Raw genomic sequence first — 24,775 nt, 5'->3', positions numbered from 1 at the left:
CCTCTCTTGGAGTCCTAGTTGAACCGAAGCCTTCCTGGCTCAGTGAGGGAGTTCTATGCTGCTCAGGTTCACTCTTCCAATAACAAAACTGAGTTTGGTGCAAGCAAAACAGGCTTTTATTCAATGACCAGAGAATGGAGAAGGGAAGCTCATGCTCTAAAAGCACCTCCTCCCTGAAGGGACGAAAGTGGGGGACTTTTAAGGGGTAAGAGGCAGACAGGTCATCAGGGCTCTAGGAAAAGGGTGGAGATTTACAGGTGAAACAGGAAGGAAGGGAGCAGGGCACAACCTTTAAAAGAAAGATATAGCCATAGTACATGAGAAAGACTGGTTATAACCATGTGGGTCCAAGATGGTGGAAGATTCGACCTCCAGCAGACCTTGAGCCTTATTATATACTGATTGTAAAACATGAGCATATGCTAAATAACACACCCACGGGGCGCCATGACAGTTCTGAGGCCAACCATAAAAGGTCAAAAAGTGGGCGGTGGCCCAGTTCCTGGAAATCCCCACCCCTTCCCCAAAATAATTGGAATAATCCTCTCACTCATTAGCCTGTGAAATTACCCAGCCCATAGAAACTAACCACGCCATAATTTGAAGCCTCTTGCCTTCCGAGATGGCTCACGCTCTGTCTGTGGAGTGTGTTTCTCTCTAAATAAATCCACTTCTTACCTATCACTTCATCTCCAAATTCTTTTGCAACGAAGCAAGAACCTTAAATTCACCAGGAACACAGGGGCATCTGGGGGCATCTGGGGCATTTGCAGTCTTCCAGGCTCCAGGTTTCCTCTGCACAGGGTATTCCTGTGGTCAAATCAGAGCCGGTTCAGGGCGGTTTACCACTATATATCTCTGAAAGCATGTATCTCTCAAAGTATAACTGCAAAGCATCTCTGCCAAACACAGGTACAGCTGAAACAAACACAGAGATGAATCAGGGCATGTCCTTCAGCTCTCAGAGGTTGGCATGGAGACACAGAGATAAATCAAGGCAAGGAAAGTGATGACCTTTAGCCTACTTGGCCCACTATCTTGGATCTAGCCAGTTCAGTTTGGTTTTTTCATGGGCCTTTGTGGCATCCTGTTGATAAAACACAATTAGGCTACAAGGTTAAAAACAGGTCTGCGGCCTGGGCTGCACAGCATGGGTGACACTATCTCCAGGTAGAGTCAGAATTCAGTTAAATCTGTAGGATACTCAGTACGTGTTCACGGAGAATTGGAGCATTGTTTGGTGGTGTTGGAAAGCAAACCACCCACTGATAACTTTCCATCCCTCAACTATTTTGCCTCTTTTCCCTATCTCTGGAAGGAAGCAAAATGGCCTTCACCTAGAAGACTTTAAAAGCTGGGTGCCAGACTTTCCTCGTGGTCCGGTGGGTAAGACTCCATGCTCCCAATGCAGGGGGCCTGGGTTCAATCCCCGGTCGGGGAACTAGATCCTGCATGCATACCTCAACTAAAGATCCCGCGTGTGGCAACAAAGATCTGGCACAGCCTAAATAAGTAAATATTTTAAAAAATAAATAAATAAAAGCTGGTTGAGCCCTATTTCTGCTATGCTGCCTGAAGTGGATAATGGCCAGTAACTCACAAGACACAATCCTAGGAAAAATGAGCTAATTTTATAAACCTGTAATGTGAACTCTCAGACACAGAACACTAAAAAGTCTACGTTTTCTGCAGGAGCCATTCAGCACTCCAGGGGAAACTTGATTTGCCTGAATAATAATAAACTATAATGATAATAGCCAAGTGCACCTCACAGGAGTACTAAGCTTTAATGACTCAATATTTGTGGAACCCTTGAGCACCTCCAAAGTTATGTAAGCATAAATGAATAAGTAGGGACACCATATACCATTGTTATTTCTACATTAAATCTCTCTTGGCAATTTCTTATCTTATAATAGCCTGTAAGGTAGGTATTGTATGAGACTAATACATGAACAAAATTATGGAAGAAATAAGTATAAAATAATATATAGTGGTGATTTCCAATGAAATAATTATAATCTCATATTAGTGAAAAAGAATGGAGTCCTTAATAGCACCTCTAAAAAGCCATTCCTAGGTTGTAAAGTAGAAAAATGAAAATCTGGAAGAGACCCTTAAGATTTAAATGTCTAAAAAGAGTTTGAAAAACACTTGCTATTTTTTTTCTTAGGAAGGAGACAGCTAAGATTTTAGTTGTTTTTTTCACTATGAAGAAATCATAATGATGTTCACTCTGTTTAATTTATCTCTTAATAGAAATTGTATATTTTCATACATCTTCCATTCTGCCTTTCCATCTTCCCCTCCATCACCAGCATTATTTATGCAATGTGATAATACTTTTAATGTTCCTAGTTTAAAAAAATATCTTCAGAACCCTGTATATTTTCATCATATTTTCTAAAATGCACCATTGTGATTGTGATATTGTCCCTAATTTCAACTGGGGTAGCTAAAGATAGAATGCGTCGGACCAAACAATGTCTTCAACAAACTTGCGTGTAATACCACAATCTCCACCAATGAAAGATTCATTTCTTCCAGTGAGTTTCATCTATAAAAAATCCTCTGAGAGGATTCTGCTGAAGAGTGCTCTTATTGTCCTTGCTTTTTCCCTTTCACCTAGCTGACATCATTTTCCTCAAGACCAAGGGAGTTTCCAGGGGTGAGAAGGAAAGTAAAAATAATGTTACCTCTTTGATGAGAGTAATTCTGAGTGGGACAACACTGTACCAGGTTTTGAACAGGTTCTTCGTCCTGAGAGAGGGCAGAAGGGACATGGAGAGGTAGGAGGACATTAATACAAAACCCACGTGCTTTATGTTCTGCCTAGGACCAGATGTGATGGCCTATAAGCATCAGTTGTAGGATTATTTTCCACTCACTGAGTATTCTTGCCATTGTTCTGCTTTTTGTTTACAGCATTGACATTTTGTACACAGTTAATATTTTTACATCCTTACACCCTGTTGAACATACTAAATTTTGTCACTCCAGTAGTATTGGGAGTGGACTTGGACAATAGGGGCCTCTACCCCAGCAGGTGCTTCAGCAGTGCCATTTTCCACGTCACTCCGACAGGACCAAGGGCATGTGGCCACCCAGAGACTGTGTTCCGCCTTCTAGACCATACCATGGTAACTGGGACTCTGGATTGTCTGTTCCACAAGCGCTGAGCCCACTCTTCATCCCCGTGGGAGCTCTTTCCTGGAGTCTCTCTTCCTGTTGGTCTGCTTGCAGTGGGTGTCTTCCTCCCTAGACCCTAAGGGTAAAGAAACGCTGTTAGAGATGTCTATGGATCCTGTGGGCATTGCAGACCCCTCAAGTGTGGAGTGATATTGGGGTGGGAAGAGACAGGGAGGAGGAATGGATGGTGGAGTGGGGACAGTTGGAAACAGCTGGACCTGCCATCATCACATTCAGTTGTAGAGCAAAGAAAATTCTGAAAAGTCTCGATTAAAACCTTGTCTCACAGTCCAGTGGTTAAGACTCAGTGCTTCCACTGCAGAGGGCACAGGTTCGATCGGTGGGGTGCAGCCAAAAAAAAAAAAAACAACCTTGCCTCAGCCTCAGGTTTCTTCCAAGACTTTTAAAGAAGAGCCCTGGAGGTAGGGCTTGGGGGTCATCAAGTGGGCAGAGAATTCCAGGCATAAAGAGAAATCTTATTTCTTTTTCTTTTCTTTTTCTTCCTTCCCTTCCTCCCTTCCTTCTTTTTTTTTTTGTTCAGAATCAAAGGAAATCTTTATTCTTTGATCAAAGAATGGAGAGGTATGACCTCCTACTTTCCCAGTACATGCTCTCCCTGACACGCCGTGGCAGGGCTCCTTTCTACGGGTCTTGTCAGCGGGGGAGAGGGCGGAGTTCTTGCGGGTTGGCGCAGGCGTACTGCTCAGGGCGCCAGCCGGCAGTGCCGGTGCAGCGCGTCTGCGCACAGCCCACCACCGCCATCTTGAACTGTGGGGTCGCGCGCGGCCCTTCTGCGCACAGCCAGCCAAGCTGAGGTGTCAGGCGCAGACGCTCGACCCTGGGAACTTCTGACCCTGACCCCGGTCAGAAGTGCTCGGTGTGTGGACTCTGCATGCGGACCCCTGTGAGAAAATGAAACCGGACTAAGCCCAAAGGAGAAAAAAAAGGTTAGACTTGACTTTATTGCCCGCATTCTGTTTTTATTTCCTGGGAATTGTTAATGGACTTTGCCGGTGACAGATCCCTCCTCTGCCTTTTGTCCTGCTTCTCATTCTTGAGGGGCGCTGATGGGCACAGGTTGTTTACTGTAACTGCTTCCTGCTAAGTATGGGTGTTGTCATAACCCGGGGTGGAGAAGCAGGACTTCTCCCCAGCTACTTTTAGGTATGTTTGATGGTCCCAAGGCCTCAGCTCTAACTTTTTGTATCCCTAGTGACCACCTTTTGCCTTACCTTTTGGAGACAAAGGACACTAGACAATTTAATATACCTGGCCCAAATATTAGCGAGAAGATAATGGTCACATGTCAAATTTTCCTAAAAATAAAGGTATCTAGGTCTTTTGCCTGTAGGCAAATGTGACCTGATGTCGAGGCTCTTTGCTCTGGCCCTAATATCCCTGGTTACACTTTGGTTGTGTTCGTTTTTTTTTTTTTTTGCGGTACGCGGGCCTCTCACTGTTGCGACCTCTCCCGTTGTGGAGCACAGGCTCCGGACGCGCAGGCTCAGCGGCCATGGCTCACGGGCCCAGCCGCTCCGCGGCATGTGGGATCTTCCCGGACCAGGGCACGAACCCGTGTCCCCTGCATCGGCAGGCGGACTCTCAACCACTGCACCACCAAGGAAGCCCTTTGGTTGTGTTTTGGAAGAGAAGCTTCAGGTCAGAGAGAGGTTCACACTAGTAGTCAAGGGTGTCTCTTGTTCTAGGTTGTTTCTCTGGAGGTTAAGTCTCGGGGAGCTCTTGCCTAGAATGCAACGTCCCCACGGAGTTGCAACCCCCCTTGCGTCACGGTGTTTTTGGCAAGAAAGTAAATTAATTTTGAAACTGTGCTGTGCATTTTACTGTTCCTTTACCACATTAAAAAAAATATTGTAAAGGTATATTTGTTTTTACAAAGGTAGAAAATATTTAACAGTTTGTTGTCTTGTTTATTGTATCTTTTATATTTGGGTGGGCGGGACCTGATTATATAACAAGGCCCTCCCAACTTGCCTGGGTACAATTTTTGATATAGGATTGAGAGAACATTACAGATGAATAAGATGAGTATTTTCAGATGATTCAGATGAGTATTTCTATAATCAGGTACAGTATGCAGCGATGAGCATAGTGTAGTCAATCTCTACGTTAATCAAGATATAGAATATTTTCATGCTACATAATGAAAAGGGGAGAGAGAATGGAGATCTAATGCATACCATGACGTTTTCTTAAAGTAGTACTGCCACATATATCAAAATGGCTCTCTTTTCCTCATAGTTAGCAAAGCACTGATCTATATATAAAGTGCAAAAAATGATTAAATTTCTAGTAAGTTCACATATGTAAGTGACTAGTATGGAGAAAGTCATAATATAGTATATGAAAAAGTTATTGTGGGACTTTCTCTTAGGCAATAGAATGGAAGAACTTTAGAAATAACCCTTTATTTTATATGTAGAAGTAAGTTGAGACCCAGAGCTTCGGCCAGTGCTCCATGATTAAATAGTGTTGATGCCAGATTCCTAATACAAGGAGCTTTCTGCTATAATCACTCCCAAATGGCTGATCCGTCATTAATACAAATGCCCCAAAAGATACTTGATATTACGTACAGATTATATTTCTGTTAAACTAGTGTAAACTTTCCCCAGTTCCATATCTCTAGATTCCTGGTTTGTTACATTATTGCTAAATGGTTTAACTGGAATTGACTGACTAGGACTAAGCAAATATTCTGCAAACCTAAGGAAAACTATATATAAAGCGTTAACTGGTAGGTATAGTCTTTTGTTCTTAATTCAAGGATCGTCACTAGACAATGAAGGGACCCCCAAATTAGACATTTTACTTGGGAGACAATTTGCAGCAGAAACGTCCATTCAACCCTAAAAATATGTTTGCTTTAGATCTTTGATTAGTCTCACATTCCCACTACTCAATATTTCACAAAAACATTGGACTAGATGATTCTGTATATACTTGGCAGCAGGCTGATTCAGTTTTTTAAAACATGAACAATCAAAAGGAAGCTTATTATTATTATGAAAAATATATTAACAATTAAATTTTAAAGGAAAATATGTTTATATTTTGAAGGTAACATTGCTGTTTGGTCCTTGCATCAGGACGAAAGGTTGATTGTGTGAGGAGCAAAGATTTCAACCTTATATTGAGTTCATTTGGATGGGAGAGGAGAATACGTCTTTTTAAAAAATAGAGATATAACTTACACAAACTAAAGTGCTCAGATCTTAAATATATAGCTTGATAAAATTGTATGTGTTGATTCACTCGTGTAACCACTACCCTAATCAAGATATAAAACATTCTAGACCTCCCTGAAGATTCCCTCGTGTCCCTACCCAGACAGTAATCCCCACCACACACATACCAGTATCCTGATTTTATCACCATATTAGTTTCTTTTTGAACTTCCTGTAAATAGGCTCATACGTCATGTACTCTTTTGTGTCTGGCTTATTTCACTCAGCATTAAGTTTGTCAGATTCATACATGTTGTGTGTATCAGTAATAAGTCTTTTTTTATTACTGTGCAGGAATTGGTAGGTCAAGGATTATAATTATGTATGGCATTTGTAGGAAAAGGCAAATATTTTCCCAAATTGGTGATAACAGTAAAACTTCTATTTGCTCCACACCCTCACACATCCTTTTTTGGTCTTTTTCATTTTAGCTATTCTGGTGGTTATGGAGTGGTTTTATCTTGCAGTCCTCTGAAAACTAATATTTTGAGGATCTTTTTATATATTTATTGTCTATTTTGATATCCTCTTTTAGGAAGTTTTGTTTAAATCTTACCCATTAACAATTGAATGTTCTTTTTCTCATTTAATAGGAATTCTTTGTATGTTCTGTTGATACATATGTATTGAGGTTATTTTCTCTCAGTTTTATCTTACCTTTCATTCTCTTGAAAATTTAGTTTACTGAACAGTTATTAATTTTAACAAATGTCAGTATTTTTATGGCTACTGCATGGATGTATTTTATTTTTATTTATGTAGAGGCTTCTTTGTTTAGCTTTCACATAAGTCTATGACCAATATCTGAGTAATTTTGTATGTGGTATAAAATACAGGTCCGGGTTCTTTTAAAGATAAATATGTGTAGTCCAATTGATCCAGTGCCATTATTGAGAAGATTGTCATCTATGAAACTGCAGTTGAGACATATGCAAGGACCAGTTACAGACATAGCATTTCCTTTGGAGGAGACTGAACCTCTCAAAAAAAAAAAAAAAGAAAAGAAAGAAAGAAAAAGAAAGAGAAACAGGGACATTCTGAAAAATGTCTCCTTATTTGGTATTAGGGACATTTTGGTTTTGGATTAAGAGATAAATTCTGAAAAATGTATATTAATATTCTAAAATAAAAAGTTTATTTAAAAATGTATGCAGATTTCCAGTTTCAACTCTGACATGCAAGGAAATTAGAAGTCATCACTCATAAGAAAAATCATGAAAAATAATCTGAAAATCAATGACTTATCTTGGGCTTATTGGAGAACTGAGGTTACCGGGCAAACCACCATGCAAAATCTGGAGAGATAAGCAAATATAAAGAATCATAGATAAAATAGATTTTCTGCTTACAGGAGCAGGAGCTGCTGTAGCTAGAGACTGGTAGGGACACTTAAATGTCACTTTGATGAACTGTGGGTGCAGACCTAAACTAGTGTGAGAAGGAGAGAATTCTGAGGTCCACAGTCTTACAGAGGGTCCCCACACTTTTCCTGGGTTTTACTTACGTTTTAACTCTACATTCACTGAACTTGTCTTCTCCTCCGGTCAGTGTGCTGTTAAAATTATTCGATAAGTTATTAATTCAGATACTATATTTTGCTGTTCCATTGTCCTAAAATGTCCATTAGGATTTTTGTTTGTTTGTTTGCGGTACGTGGGCCTCTCACTGTTGTGGCCTCTCCCGTTGCGGAGCACAGGCTCCTGACGCGCAGGCTTAGCGGCCATGGCTCACGGGCGCAGCCGCTCCGTGGCATGTGGGATCTTCCCGAACCGGGACATGAACCCGTGTCCCCTGCATCGGCAGGTGGACTCTCAACCACTGCGCCACCAGGGAAGCCCAGGATATTTTTTATAGATTTTAAACCTCTGCAAAAATCATTTATTTTTCATTCGTTTCCTTATTATTTCCCACTAACTTTAATATATATAAGTATTAACATCTTTCATGGAGTATAATTGCTTTACAATGGTCTGTTAGTTTCTGCTTTATAACAAAGTGAATCAGCTATGCATATACATATATCCCCATATCTCCTCCCTCTTGCATCTCCCTCCCACCCTCCCTACCCCACCCTTCTAGGTGGTCACAAAGCATCGAGCTGATCTCCCTGTGCTATGTGGCTGCTTCCCACTAGCTATCTGTTTTACATTTGGTAGTGTATATATGTCCATTGCCACTCTCTCACTTCATCCCAGCTTACCCTTCCCCCTCCCCATGTCCTCAAGTCCATTCTATAGTTCTGCAACTTTATTCCTGTCCTGCCCCTGGGTTCTTCAGAACCACTTTTCTTTTAGATTCCATATATATGTGTTAGCATACGGTATTTGTTTTTCTCTTTCTGACTTACTTCGCTCTGTATGACAGTCTCTAGGTCCATCCACCTCACTACAGATAACTCAATTTCGTTTCTTTTTATGGCTGAGTAATATTCCATTGTATATATGTGCCACATCTTCTTTATCTATTCATCTGTCGATAGACACTTAGGTTGCTTCCATCTCCTGGCTATTGTAAATAGAGCTGCAAAGAACATTGTGGTACACGACTCTTTTTGAATTATGGTTTTCTCAGGGTACATGCCCAGTAGTGGGATTGCTGGGTCATATGGTAGTTCTATTTTTAGTTTTTTAAGGAACCTCCATACTGTCCTCCATAGTGGCTGTATCAATTTACATTCCCACCAACAGTGCAAGAGTGTTCCCTTTTCTCCACACCCTCTCGAGCATTTGTTTCTAGATTTTATGATGATGGCCATTCTGACTGGTGTGAGGTGATATCTCATTGTAGTTTTGATTTGTATTTCTCTAATGATTAATGTTGTGGAACATTCTTTCATGTGTTTGTGGGCAATCTGTATATCTTCTTTGGAGAAATGTCTATTTAAGTCTTCTGCCTATTTTTGGATTGGGTTGTTTGCTTTTTGATATTGAGCTGCATGAGCTGCTTGTAAATTTTGGAAATTAATCCTTTTTCAGTTGCTTGATCTGCAAATATTTTCTCCCATTCTGAGGATTCTCTTTTCACCTTGTTTATGGTTTCCTTTGCTGTGCAAAAACTTTTGAGTTTCATTAGGTCAGATTTGTTTATTTTTGTTTTTATTTCCATTTCTCTAGGAGGTGGGTCAAAAAGGATCTTGCTGTGATTTATGTCATAGAGTGTTCTGCCTATGGTTTCCTCTAAGAGTTTGATGGTGTCTGGCCTTACATTTAGGTCTTTAATCCATTTTGAGGTTATTTTTGTGTATGGTGTCAGGGAGTGTTCTAATTTCATTCTTTTACATGTAGCTGTCCAGTTTTCCCAGCACCATTTCTTGAAGAGGCTGTCTTTTCTCCACTGTATATTCTTGCCTCCTTTATTAAAGATAAGGTGACCATATGTGCGTGGGTTTATCTCTGGGCTTTCTATCCTGTTCTGTTGATCTGTATTTCTGTTTTTGTGCCGGGACCATACTGTCTTGATTACTGTAGCCTTGTAGTATAGTCTGAAGTCGGGAAGCTTGATTCCTCCAGCTCTGTTTTTTGTTCTCAAGATTGCTTTGGCTATTTGGGGTCTTTTGTGTTTCCATACAAATTGTGATATTTTTTGTTTAGTTCTGTGAAAAATGCCAGTGGTAGTTTGATAGGGATTGCACTGAATCTGTAGATTGCTTTGGGTAGTATATTCATTTTCACAATGTTGCTTCTTCCAAACCAAGGACATGATATATCTCTCTGTCTCTTGTATCATCTTTAATTTCATTCATCAGTGTCTTACAGTTTTCTGCATACAGGTCTTTTGTCTCCGTAGGTAGGTTTATTCCTAGGTATTTTGTTCTTTTTGTTGCAATGGTAAATGGGAGTGTTTCCTTAATTTCTCTTTCAGATTTGTCATCATTAGTGTACAGGAATGCAAGGATTTCTGTGCATTTATTTTGTATCCTGCTACTTTACCAAATTCATTGATTAGCTCTAGTAGTTTTCTGGTAGCATCTTTAGGATTCTCTATGTATAGTATCATGTCATCTGCAAACAGTGACAGCTTTACTTCTTCTTTTCCGATTTGGATTCCTTTTATTTCTTTTTCTTCTCTGATTGCTGTGGCTAAAACTTCCAAAACAATGTTAAATAATAGTGGTGAGAGTGGGCAACCTTGTCTTGTTCCTGACCTTAGTAGGAGGTTTAGTAGAAACCTTAGTAGAAACGGTTTCAATTTTTTACTATTGAGAAAGATGTTGGCTGTGGGTTTGTCATATATGGCTTTTATTGTGTTAGGTAAGTCCCTCTATGCCTACTTTCTGGAGGGTTTTTATCATAAAGGGGTGTTGAATTTATTGAAAGCTTTTCTGCATCTATTGAGATTATCATATGGTTTTTCTTCTTCAGTTTGTTAATATGGTGTATCACATTGATTGATTTGTGTATATTGAAGAATCCTTGCATTCCTGGGATAAACCCCACTTGATCATGGTGTATGATCCTTTAACATGCTGTTGGATTCTGTTTGCCAGTGTTTTGTTGAGGATTTTTCATCTATGTTCATCAGTGATATTGGCCTGTAGTTTTTTTATTTGTGACATTTTTTTTGTTTGTTTTTCCGTACGCGGGCCTCTCACTGTTGTGGCCTCTCCCATTGCAGAGCACAGGCTCCAGACGCGCAGGCTCAGCGGCCATGGCTCACGGGCCCCGCTGCTCCGCGGCATGTGGGAATTTCCCGGACCGGGGCATGAACCCGTGTCCCCTGCATCAGCAGGCGGACTCTCAACCACTGCACCACCAGGGAAGCCCCTATTTGTGACATCTTTGTCTGGCTTTGGTTTCAGGGTGATGGTCGCCTTGTAGAATGAGTTTGGGAGTGTTCCTCCCTCTGCTATATTTTGGAGGAGTTTGAGAAGGATAGGTGTTAGCTCTTCTCTAAATGTTTGATAGAATTCGCCTGTGAAGCCATCTGGTCCTGGGCTTTTGTTTGTTGGAAGATTTTTAGTCCCAGTTTCAATTTCAGTGCTTGTGATTGGTCTGTTTATATTTTCTACTTCTTCCTGGTTCATTCTGGGAAGGTTGTGCATTTCTAAGAACTTGTCCATTTCTTCCAGGTTGTCCATTTTATTGGCATATAGTTTCTTGTAGTAATCTCTAATGGCCCTTTGTATTTCTGCTGTATCAATTGTTACTTGTCCTTTTTCATTCCTAGTTCTATTGATTTGAGTCTTCTCCCTTTTTTTCTTGATGAGTCTGGCTAATGGTTTATCAATTTTGTTTATCTTCTCAAAGAACCAGCTTTTAGTTTTATTGATCTTTGCTATTGTTACCTTCATTTCTTTTTCATTTATTTCTGATTTGTTCTTTATGATTTCTTTCCTTCTGCTAACTTTGGGGTTTTTGTTCTTCCTCTATTTCTTTTGGTGTAAGGTTAGGTTCTTTATTTGAGATGTTTCTTGTTTCTTAAGGTAGGCTTGTATTGCTATAAACTTCCCTGCTTGGACTGCTTTTGCTGCATCCCGTAGGTTTTGGGTCATCGTGTTTTCATTGTCATTTGTTTCTAGATATTTTTTGATTTCCTGTTCGATTTCTTCAGTGATCTCTTGGTTATTAAGTAGTGTATTGTTTAGCCTCCATGTGTTTGTATTTTTTACTGATTTTTTCCTGTAATTGATATCCAGTCCCATAGCATTGTGGTCAGAAAAGATACTTGATACGATTTCAACTTTCGTAAATTTACTAAGGCTTGATTTGTGACCCAAGATACGATCTATCCTGGAGAATGTTCCATGAGCACTTGAGAAGAAAGTGTATTCTGTTGTTTTTGGATGGAATGTTCTATAAATATCAATTAAGTCCATCTTGTTTAATGTATCATTTAAAGCTTTTGTTTCCTTATTTATTTTCACTTTGGATGGTCTGTCCATTGGTGAAAGTGGGTTGTTAAAGTCCCCTACTATGAATGTGTTACTGTCGATTTCCCCTTTTTTGGCTGTTAGCATTTGTTTTATGTATTGAGGTGCTTCTCTGTTGGGTGCATAAATATTTACAATTTTTATATCTTCTTCTTGGATTGATTCCTTGATCATTATGTAGTGTCCTTCTTTGTCTCTTGTAATAGCCTTTATTTTAAAGTCTCTTTTGTCTGATATGAGAATTGCTACTCCAGCTTTCTTTTGATTTCCATTTGCATGGAATATCTTTTTCCATCCCCTCACTTTCAGTCTGTATGTGTCCCTAGGACTGAAGTGGGTCTCTTTTAGACAGCATATATATGGTTCTTGTTTATGTATCTATTCAGCCAGTCTATGTCTTTTGGTTGTAGCATATAATCCATTTATATTTAAGGTAATTATCGATACGTATGTTCCTATTCCCATTTTCTTAATTGTTTTGAGTTTGTTATTGTAGGTCTTTCCTTCTCTTGTGTTTCCTGCCTAGAGAAGTTCCTCTAGCATTTGTTGTAGAGCTGGTTTGGTGGTGCTGAATTCTCTTAACTTTTGCTTTTATGTAAAGGTTTAATTTCTCTGTCGAATCTGAACGAGATCCTTGCTGTATAGAGTAATCTTGGTTGTAGGTTTTTCCCTTTCATCACTTAAAATGTGTCCTGCCACTCCCTTCTGGCTTGCAGAGTTTTGCTGAAAGATCAGCTGTTAACCTTATGGGGATTCCCTTGTGTGTTGTTTGTTGTTTTTGCTTTGCTGCTTTTAATATTTTGTCTTTGTGTTTAATTTTTGATAGTTTGATTAATATGCGTCTTGGCATGTTTCTCCTTGGATTTATCCTGTATGGGTCTCTCTGTGCTTCTGGGACTTGATTAACTATTTCCTTTCCCATATTAGGGAAGTTTTCAACTATAATCTCTTCAAATATTTTCTCAGTCCCTTTCTTTTTCTCTTCTTCTTCTGGGACCCCTATAATTCGAATGTTGGTGCGTTTAATGGTGTCCCAGAGGTCTCTGAGACTGTCCTCAATTCTTTTCATTCTTTTTTGTTTATTCTGCTCTGTAGTAATTATTTCCACTATTTTATCTTCCAAGTCACTTGTCCATTCTTCTGCCTCAGTTATTCTGCTATTGATTCCTTCTAGACAATTTTTAATTTCATTTTTTGTGTTGTTCCTCATTGTTTGTTTGCTCTTTAGTTCTTCTAGGTCCTTGTTAAACATTTCTTGTATTTTCTCCATTCTATTTCCAAGATTTTGGATCATCTTTCCTATCATTATTCTGAATTCCTTTTTAGGTAGACTGCCTATTTTCTCTTCATTTGTTTGGTCTGGTGGGTTTTTACCTTGCTCCTTCATGTGCCGTGTGTATCTGTCTTCTCATTTTGCTTAACTTACTGCGTTTGGGATCTCCTTTTCACAGGCTGCAGGTTCGTAGTTCCCGTTGTTTTTGGTGTCTGTCCCCAGTGGCTAAGGTTGGTTCAGTGGGTTGTGTAGGCTTCCTGGTGTAGGGGACTGGTGCCTGTGTTTTGGTGGATGAGTTTGGATGTTGTGTTTCTGATGGGCAGGTCCGCATCCAGTGGTGTGTTTTGGGGTGTGTGTGACCTTATTATTATTTTAGGCAGTTTTTCTGCTAGTGGGTGGGGTTGTGTTCCTGTCTTGCTAGTTGTTTGGCATGGGGTGTCCAGCACTGTAGTTTGCTGGTCGTTGAGCGGAGCTGGGTCTTGGCATTGAGATGGAGGTCTCTGGGAGATTTTTGCTGTTTGATATTACGTGGAGCTGGGAGGTCTCTGGTGGTCCAATGTCCTGAACTCGGCTCTCCCACCTCAGAGGTATAGGCCTGATGCCTGGCCAGAGCACCAAGACCCTGTCATCCACATGGCTCAGAATAAAAGGGAGAAAAAAAGAAAGAAAGAAAGAGAAAATAAATAAATAGAATAAAATAAAGGTATTAAATTAAAAAATAATAATTAAAAATTAAAAAAATTTTTAAAGTAATTTTAAAAAAAGAAAAAAGAATGAAGAGAGGAACCAAACCAAAAAACAAATCCACCAGTGATACCAAGCACTAATAACTGTATTAAAAAAACCCCCAAAAAACGGATGGACAGAACCCTAGGAAAAATGGTAAAAGCAAAGCTATACGGACAAAATCACATGCAGAAGCCAACACATACACACTCACAAAAAGAGAAAAGGAAAAAAAATATATATCATTGCTCCCAAAGTCCACTGTCTCAATTTGGGATGATTCTTTTTGTATTCAGTTATTCCACAGATGCAGGGTACATCAAGTTGATTCTGGAGATTTAATCCGCTGCTCCTGAGGCTGCTGGGAGAGATTTCCCTTTCTCTTCTTTGTTCGTACAGCTCCTGGGGTTTAGCTTTGGATTTGGCTCCGCCTGTGCATGTAGGTCACCTGAGGGCGTGTGTTCTTTGCTCAGACAGGACAGGTTTAAAGGAGCCACTGCTTTGGGGTCTCTGGCTCACTTAGGCTAGGGGGAGGAAGGGGTACGGATGTGGGGTGATCCTGCAGCTGCAGAGGCCGGTGTGACGTTGCACCAGCCTGCTGCGCGCCGTGTGTTCTCCCAGGGAAGTTGTCTCTGGATCACAGGACCCTGGCAGTGGCGGGCTGCACAGGCTCCTGGGCGGGGAGGTGTGGATAGTGACTTGTGCGTGCCCACAGGCTTCTTGGTGGCTGCAGCAGCAGCCTTAGCGTCCCATGCCTGTCTGTGGGGTCCACGCTGATAGCCGCAGCTCGCGCCCATCTGTGGAGCTCCTTTAAGCTGAGCCCTTAATCCCCTCTCCTCATGTACCGCGAAACAAAGAGGCAAGAAAAAGTCTCTTGACTTTTAGGCAGGTCCAGACTTTTCCCCGGATTCCCTCCCGGCTAGCTGTGGTGCACTAGCCCCTTCAGGCTGTCTTCACGCCGCCAACCCCAGTCCTCTCCCTGAGATCCGACCTCCAAAGCCCGAGCCTCAGGTCCCAGACCCCACCCGCCCTGGCGGGTGAGCGGACAAGCCTCTCGGGCTGGTGAGTGCTGGTCGGCACCGATCCTCTGTGCGGGAATCTCTCCGCTTTGTCCTCTGCACCCCTGTTGCTGCGTTGTCCTCCCTGGCTCCGAATCTCCGCGCCCCCGCCCCCAGCAGTCTCCGCCCACGAAGGGGCTTCTTAGTGTGTGGATACCTTTCCTCCTTCACAGCTCCCTCCCACTGGTGCAGGTCCCGTCCCTATTCTTTTGTCTCAGTTTTTTCTTTTGCCCTACCCAGGTACGTGGGGAGTTTCTTGCCTTTTGGGAGGTCTGAGTTCTTCTGCCAGGGTTCAGTAGGTGTTCTGTAGAAGTTGTTCCACATGTAGATGTATTTCTGATGTATTTGTGGGGAGGAAGGTGATCTCCATGGCTTACTCTTCCGCCATGTTGAAGGTCTGTCTCCCCCTTTATTATATTATTCACAGTAATTCTGAAGTCTTTTTCTGCAACTCCATTTCCTTAATTATATCTGGGTCTGGACCTATTGACTATTTTACATCTCGAATATAAGTGATTACCTGTTGTTTCTGTTGTTGTTTTTGCTTGTTTAGTAATTTTTAATTTTATGTTAAACAGTGTGAATTCTTGTATGTGGGAGTTCTTGATTATATTATATACTCTTCTAGATTTTGTCATATTTTGCTCTGGCAAGCAGTAAATTACCAGCATCTACTTTGAATGACTTAATTTAAGGACGTGTGGCCCTGATCTATGCTGGTTATATTCTTACTCCTGGTTTTTTGTCCTCACTTGTAAGGCTGACCTTCCTAGACTAAAAGCCCTGTTTGTGATGGACTTTCTGTTCTAGTGGGCCCAAAATCCAGTCTGTGCAGCTTCTAAAATCTCTAACCAACCTTTCAGTATCACAACAGCTATTCTCTGGTATATCTCCCAGTGCTTCATAATAAACATGCAAACCTTATGTATTGGCCAATGACCAGAGGTATATATATATTTTTTAATAAATTTATTTATTTATTTTTGGCTGCATTGGGCCTTCGTTTCTGTGCACGGGCTTTATCTACTTGCGGCAAGCGGGGCTACTCTTCATTGCAGTGCGTGGGCTTCTCATTGCGGTGGCTTCTCTTGCTGCAGAGCACAGGCTCTAGGCATGCAGGCTTCAGTAGTTGTGGCACACTGGCTCTGTAGTTGCGGCTTGCGCGCTCTAGAGCACAGGCTCAGTAGTTGTGGTGCACGGACTTAGTTGCTCCACAGCATGTGGTATCTTCCCGGACCAGGGCTCAAACCTGTGTCACCTGCATTGGCAGGTGGATTCTTAACCACTGTGCCACCAGGGAAGTCCCAGAGGGAAATTTTAATGCATATTTTTGGCCTCCTTGTGTTGACCTCTTTCTCTTTAGTATTCTGATCCTCAAATCCCACTGACTATGTAATCCTGAACTCTGATCTTTGTTTTCTTCACCCAGTGGGACTGTACTCTCTGATTGGGCTCTATTTTCCTGGCTAACAACAGTTTGGAAAATGCCTCAGTGAAAAAGCCAGTGAGTGCAGGGCTCACCTCATCTTCCTCACTTCTCTCAAGGATCATAGATAGCCCTGGGTGGTAGCTTTTCAGTGCCTAAAAATTGTTATTTTTTAAATTTAGAATTTTTTCCAGTTTTTATTGTATTCACAATAGGAGTTCAAATCTGTTCCTAGCTACTCCACGGTAGCCAAAACCAGTCATTAAAATTTAAAAACGTATCTCTTACAAGAGAAAACATATTTTTATTTTAATATATATTTTCAATCAGATAATATAACATTTTAGCTATTTTTGAAATTTTGTATTTTAGTCTACAACCTTTTTCTCCCTAAAGACTGTAAGATGTAATGGAATAGAGGACAAGAACTCAAATGTTAAATGATAATGCAGAATGTCTGTTTCCTCTGAAATATAAAATAATTACAAGAAAATGTCATTTTAAAACTAGGTCTTCTTGGGACTTCCGTGGTAGTCCAGTGGTTAAGACTCCATGCTTCCAATGCAGGGGGCGCAGGTTTGATCCCTGGTTGGGGAACTAAGATCCCACATGCCGGGTGGCATGACCAAAAAAAAAAAACAAACCAAAAAAACAAAAGAACTAGATCTTCTTATTAAAGATTAATTCTATGTGGTGAATAGTTGGCCCCAAACCATCAAAGTTCTTGAGAAGATAAATGACTGTTTGAGGTAGTCAGGGGCCTAGGAGGATAAAAAAAAGTGATAAATTCAAATCGGGTGTTTTGAGGAGTGTTTAATAAAATGACTGTTTTTTAAAACTATGTGGACAAAGAATAGGGAAACCACAAGAAGTAGTGCTGTACCTTGAGACTAGTGAATCACGGCACTAATACCACCCTTAGAACAGAAGGAGCAAAAAGACAGAAAGGGCTGTTATGAGAGGAATTCCTTGACAGGAGCGGAGATCTTTAGTCAAGGGGCTTGCCAACCCATTTCACCCCACAGGAAGGAAGTCGAAGAAAAAACACATTCAGACTTCATTTTCCTCCTTTCTTCTAACCTCCTTCTGGGGCTTACCCAATTGAATAGAATGTCAGAGGACAAGGGAACTTGTTAATGTAATCCACACAAGTTCAGTCTTCCAGAATAGAGTAGGGTGGAGATAATAAATAAGGAGTAATCTCTAGTTGGGCAAACAAAGACTGTCCAGCACACCAATGACAGTTTTTTTTTCCCTTAATAATAATTTCAGCTTGGACTTATTGTTTTCTCAAATGAGATAATAAACTTACAACACACAGGTGTAATATTTGTTACACCTCAGTTAAGTAATTAAAGTGAAGTTTAATTTGGGAATATATTAATTATTTAAGAATTTATTAATTACTCACTGAACTAAACCATTTTATAAATTGAAAATGAGAATTACTATTTGCCCTATCTTGACTTTCTAGCTGATTCAAAGGCAAAGTTGTGAAGAAAGTTAAATCTGCCTTCTCCTTACTTTTGAACTCTTTCCACTTCCCGTTTATTAGAATCTCAGAGGTTTGAGGCCTGAGCACAGTGGGTCTTTTCCATTATAATCTACTCAAGAGTAGAAGACTCAGAAGACTTCCTATCCTATGAGGTCACTTAAAATACAGAGTTACTTTCACAATACAAGTAATCTATACAGAATATTTTGTATTTAAGAAAAAGATTTCACAGGAGGACAAATCCATAGAGCCAAGGAACCCACTTTAGTGGAGATTAAATTGTTCTCCAAAGTGATGATAATTTGAGTGTTGAGACATCGTATTAAAAAATAAATCACTCAGTGATTCTTCTGATTATGTGAAAAGTTCCAGTTTTTTTTGTAGCCTTTAAGACTTCTCAAACAGTTTCTGATTTCCCCCTTTAAATAAGGAGAGAGCATTCCACAAGTTCAAAATCATCAGGGTCATAGCCATTACCAAATGGAATCTATTAATTAATAAAGTTGTTTTGTTTTCCTTGTATTAATTTCTTTACAATTACAGTCTATTAAGACCAAATGCTACCTGTTTAAAATGTATTGAACTGATATCTTTTCTTTCTTTTATAGATGTAAGTAAAATAAATCACTTTAAAGAAAATTATTGAGTTAATAATAGTATAGGCAGAGGGCTTCCCTGGTGGCACAGTGGTTGGGAGTCCACCTGCCGATGCAGGGGACACGGCTTTGTGCCCCGGTCCGGGAAGATCCCACATGCCGCAGAGCGCCTGGGCCCGTGAGCCATGGCCGCTGAGCCTGCGCGTCCGGAGCCTGTGCTCCGCAACGGGGAGAGGCCACAACAGTGAGAGGCCCGCGTACCGCAAAAAAAAAATAATAATAATAATAATAGTATAGGCAGAATGAATATATATGGCAAACCTTATCAAGGTGATAATGAATGACTAAGGTTTCAGGAAAATGGACAAGGTCTTCATTTTTGTTCTCTGTTGAATTCTCAAGTCTTTGAACAAAGTGTGGTACATAATCAAAAAATATTTGAGTGACTGAATCTTTAATTGGAATTTAAGACAGAGTAGCAAGTAGGAGTGTCCTTGGAGAGACATTCTCAAGCTATATAATATAGGCCAATCCATATTTTGTCTACCCAAGAAACTGATCCTACTGTTAAGAATGTATTGCTTATCTTCAAAATCTGTCTCATTATATAATTAAAATTTTTTTGAAATATAGCAAATTTGAAATTTGAGCTACTGCTGAGGACTTTTGAATACTTTTGAAGCTTAACAAGTAATGTCTTAACTGACTAGGTATATATAAGACTATCAAAATATGAATTTCTTTATGTTAAAAAATAATGTCCTTAAATTATTTTATGTCCTTATAAATTATTTTGATCATTTGATTATTTATAAGGTAAATCCCTACATATTTCCATTACAGCTAAACTTTTATTACTAAACCACAAAAATTAGGCTGTTGACTACAAAATTTAATTTTATTTCTTGTGGTCATAAAATGATATGAAAATTAACTGCATGAGAGATGCTTGATTTATCTTTAATTAGGCATAAAAACATCTTTAAACGAGGAAGACAAAAGCCATTATAGGTCATTAAAGAGCAGTGAATTTTCAGGACTTTAAGTAAATTTATCTGTTAAAGAATTTTTTTAAAAAGAAAAAAACAAATGGCAAAAATATAGCCTATATTGTAAATATATATTTTACTGAGGATGCTATCAATGGAAGGATCATTAAAACAGTTCTGTCTTTCCTTTTACTCCCTGTTTGATAGAGCTAACATTTCACCAGTGGTTTGATGAGTTGAACTCTCTCTAGTAAATGATATTAAATATGAGATCTTTCTTGCAGCATTAATGAGAAATTAACTTTTGATTGTGTTAGGCTACTTAGATTTTACTGTGGTTCTTTCCTACAGCATTGCTAAGTCTATTTTGACTAATATAGTATATGTAATATAATCTAACATATTATAATAGTCATAGTAAAAGGTTTGGCCCAAAAGAAACCTCATATCCATTAACATTCACTTCCAGTTCTTCCCTCCCCTTGGCCCCTGGCAAGCACTAATCTACTTTCTGGCTCTATGGATTTGCTTTTTCTGGACGTTTCATATAAATAGAATTGTACAATATGTGTCTGTTTGTGAATGACTTATTTCACTGAGAATAGTGTTTTCAAGGTTCATTCATGTTGTACTTCATTCCTCTTAAAGCTGAATAATATTCCATTTTATGCATATATTACATTTTGTCTATCCATTTATTAATTGATGGACATTCGTGTTGTTTCTAGCTTTCGACTGTTATGAATAATGCTGCTGTGAACATCTGTGTACAGTTTTTTGTGAGTATATATTTTCAATTCTTTTGCGTCTTTACTGAAAAGCGGGACAGCTGGGTAATATAACTCTAGGTTTAATTATTGAAAAAATAAAACTCTTTCCAAAGTATCTGCACCATTTTTCATCCCCACCAGCAATGTATGAAAATTCCTATATTTCCACATTATCGCTGACACTTGCTATTGTCCATCCTCTTGATTACAGACATCTCAGTGGGTGTAAAGTGGTGGTTTCGATTTGCATTTTCAGAATAACTAATGATATTGATCATCATTTCATGTGGTTTCGATTTGCATTTTCAGAATAACTAATGATATTGATCATCATTTCATGTGCTTCTTGGCTGTTTTTACATCATCTTTGGAAAAGTATCTTTTCCAATCTTATGTCCATGCTTTAATTGGGTCATTTATCTTTTAATTGTTGAGTTGTAAGGGTTCTTTATATATTTTGGATACTAGTCCCCTATCAGATATATGCTATACAAATATTCTCTCCCTACAATTGAATTTTGATTATAGAAAAACCATTTAAAAAAATAGTGTGGGTGGTGAGTCGGGAGAGATGAGGAAGGAAGAAGGAAGAACAATTATGACGTTACTGGGGTAATTCAAGAGAGAAATCATGAGGCAATAGTGCTATCGAAATGGAGAGGAAATAGGAGAAATTTAAAGAGTCATTTTCTATACGATTTGTTAATAACATAAAATAGGTAAAAGAGCTGGGCTTTGCTGTGAGACAGTCTAAGTTGTAATCCTTGCTGCTCCTCTTCCTAGCTGTAAAATCATGGTGCTTATGGTATCTGGGGAACATAAGTGGTACACACAATTTTTATTTAAAAAATAGCCCTTAAATATTATTTTTTCATTCAAATTTGTTCAAATAGTGACGTTTGTGGGACATTTTAGAAGAAAAAAATTCTGGAGGACCTATGAGCAAATTTTAATGAAAGTTATGTTTCCGGGAATTTTGGAAGAAGAATTGTATGTTGCACCTATGTTCCCCTCTGACTAGTTGTATAATCTCGGGCAAGTTAATTAAGTATCTTTGGAAATCAGTTCTCTCATCGGTGAAACTGGATAATATTTCTCCCATACAGAGTTAGAAAAAAGAAAATGTGGTGGTTAATAGCATGATTTTTGAATTCAAACTACCTGCATTCAAGTTATGCCAGCTATGATCTGTGTTAACTTTAGGAAATTATATAACTCACTGTGCTTCAGTATCACCTGGGAAAAATAGAGATAATATTTAACATCAAAATGATGTTATGAAGATTGAACTAATACAAATTAAACTCTTAGTGTGGTATCTGATAAATATAATTTCCTAATAAATATTAGCTGTTATTGTAAATGTTACATAAAATAATTTAAGTGGCATACTGATTTTAGAGCCTGGATATAAAGGGTAATCAATACATGCTTGGTGCTATCATTATAATAGCCATTATTATTAAATGTCAGAGAAAGAAAAAATTGAGAAGTTGGGGATGAATACAGTTTCTAGTTTGATAAGGATCGTGCTACCATTCATCATTCAAGAAAAGTAGCAAGCCAGACGGAAAATAGACATTAATTGAGGATATTAAGTCAGATAACTTGGTAAAACGTCCAGTAGATAACTGATCATGTTCATTTGAGCACTGGTTAAAGGTAGGACTTGAAGACTGCTTAAGATTTTTCCAGACTGAAAGAGTTTGTCATTCTAGGCTTTAGCTGGAGAGAGGGCTGATGTAATGAGAAAATACAGTATGTATAGATCCTTGGTTCACTTGGAGGAAGTAGAGGATGGGAGGAGAGAAGCACAAAAAAGGAGCTCAAGGTAAATTGAACATAAAAATGATGTGAGAAAGTAGGAAAAAGTATATATTGTTTGTAAAGGAAAAACTTCAGTCATCCATCTTGGATTTATAAGTGAAGGAGTCTGTGTCTAAGGGAGTTAAGTGCAGTAATTATAAGTTATGAATTCAAAAGCAATTACTGGCTTTATAAGTTTTCTAGATTTTTGTTGTAGGGAAGAGAAATATACTTACAGTAATTACATCAGTCAGGGTCCTGGTAAGACACACATGTGGGTTCAACTTGGCCAAGAAGGAGAGTTTAGTAAAATGACTCTTTACGATGGGGAGAGCATGGCTTAGAAAAATCAAGGGGTGATACTCTATGTCCGTGCAACTAACAATCAGAGTGACGTTACTGGACCTAGGTTGAAAGAGGCCGGGGAGGTAACAATGATCAGATCCTGGAGAAGGAAGTTTATAGAAAAGGTGGTGTGTCAGCAGACCACAAACAACCAGAGGTGATGTCACATGAAATATGAAAGAATGAATATCTTTATGTGACTCTCCCTACTCACTCTCATCTCCTGGCTTTGTTTCATTGGCTGAAGACTAAGCCTGTTGGCAAGGGAATCATTGATGCCTCCTGGGTTCAGCACCCTGGGACACAGAACAGGGTGGAAAAAGATGGAGAAGGTATCTGCAGAGACACGCAAAAGGTAGTCAGCATAACAGTGGAAGCAAAACATAAGTGAATATCTAAAAAAAATTACTGCATCACACAGGAGAAAATTAGTTAAAATAAAATATAAAATAATGGTTTAAATGAGGTTTCATCTTAGGCTTAGTTTACTTTATCATACATCTCTGACCTGTCCCACAAAAATAAATTCATGGGAAGGTTTAATCAGAAATATGAAAATTACTTTAGAAAAAAATTAAACTTCTTAATGGCTACATAGTAAGCCAACAGACTTTAAAATGTTGCTGCATAATAACCAACTTGCTGTGATTGTCCAAGCCCTGTGGGGTTCAATATGAGTGCTATGAAGCGGAATGAAAGGATATAGTGAAACAGAGTTCCTCAATTGATTTTAATAACCTTTGAAATTAGAAATAGATGTTCTTTAACAAACAGCTTAAACTTCTCACTTTTCAATTAAAAACTCTTACGCTGTAGCTTTTCAAACAATTTCTGGTATTAAAAGGAAAGTGGATTTGTATATACACCTTTCTCTCATTTTAGTTGTACATTATCCATAACCCATTTTCTAATTTAAAAAATCATATTCCATAATAATAATGATACTGAAAAGTAATAAGGATAACAATTAAATTTCTTTAAATTTCAATTGAATTTAGAAACTTATTTTTTTCTCAGTATCTTAAAATTCTTTATATCAATCTAGCATCACAATTGTGAGTTTTTTCCTTACCAGTGTGATAACTGATTGTGTGTGGCTTATTGTCCATTCACAGTTACCACTGGAGATGTTGAAGCAGAAAGAGACATCCAACAGAACCATCTAAGTTTCAGACACATTGTTCCCTGACTCTATTACTAGTAGCAACCTTATCTCTTTATGATAATCAGGTCTCATTACTCTTCCCAGTATAGTAACTTTCTCTTTGCCTGCTTGTCATTTGGTACCAAAATGTCCAGGTGGCGACCACAGCTGTAGGTTTAGTAACAAACACTTGCTGTGTCCCTTGATAGAAGCATTCCATCCCATACCCCTTCCCAAACCAGTGCCTCTAATCCAGTGGAACCTAAAGCTGGGGGAGAGTTGAGCAAACATTCCCCAAGTGGTTTAGTAGGAGTGATGATGAGAGAGTCTACCCCTATTCCCATACCTTGGATCCAGCCCTATATATTCTAGCTTTTGAGAAAATATAACCATATAATGGCTTTTGGTTTAAAGTATATACTGAATCTTGAAGAACAGCATCCCAACCCCCAACCTCTCAGAATATGATCCTCAGACTGAAGACTCAGCTGGGCATTTAAGAGGCCATTAAAAATTTTATTAGCTTGGGAGCTTTTGGGTGATAAAGTATATAGTAGGACGAGAGGGGTCCATGGTCATATGCTCTCTGCTGTACCTCCTATGCCATAAAAAGGGTCCTCAGCATCAATTACAGCTCAACCCTGTATCTAACAGTCCTTGAAGAACCTGTTTTCCACTTCCTTCCATGTGCAGCTATATAGATATATATCATGGATCCCTCTGGGGCAGACTGGGAGAATACCTGCTATACCTGCTGTGGTGTTACAGGGTCCTTCCTTAATGGTACCCACCATCCCTTTCAGTTGGGAATCAGAAATGGCTTAGGTCTAGAAACTGAGTAACA

At 39.1% G+C, this 24,775-nt stretch overlaps 1 protein-coding gene across 1 annotated transcript in view; it reads left to right on the top strand.

Annotated features, from left to right (window-relative positions):
* Positions 1–3,915: 3,915 nt before the first annotated feature.
* The window catches only part of SCIN (scinderin), a 249,346-nt gene continuing 228,486 nt past the window's right edge, over positions 3,916–24,775 (top strand). Inside the window, exons 1-2 of the mRNA XM_079931577.1 lie at positions 3,916–4,136; positions 20,595–20,645. Of these exons, the coding sequence (XP_079787703.1) occupies positions 20,607–20,645 (39 nt within the window). The 5' untranslated portion in view covers positions 3,916–4,136; positions 20,595–20,606. The remainder of the gene's footprint in view (positions 4,137–20,594; positions 20,646–24,775) is intronic.

The sequence above is a fragment of the Stenella coeruleoalba genome (assembly GCF_951394435.1).
Source record: "Stenella coeruleoalba genome assembly, chromosome: 9".
NCBI classification, from domain to species: Eukaryota; Metazoa; Chordata; class Mammalia; order Artiodactyla; family Delphinidae; genus Stenella; species Stenella coeruleoalba.
This window is presented reverse-complemented; position numbering and strand designations above follow the sequence as displayed.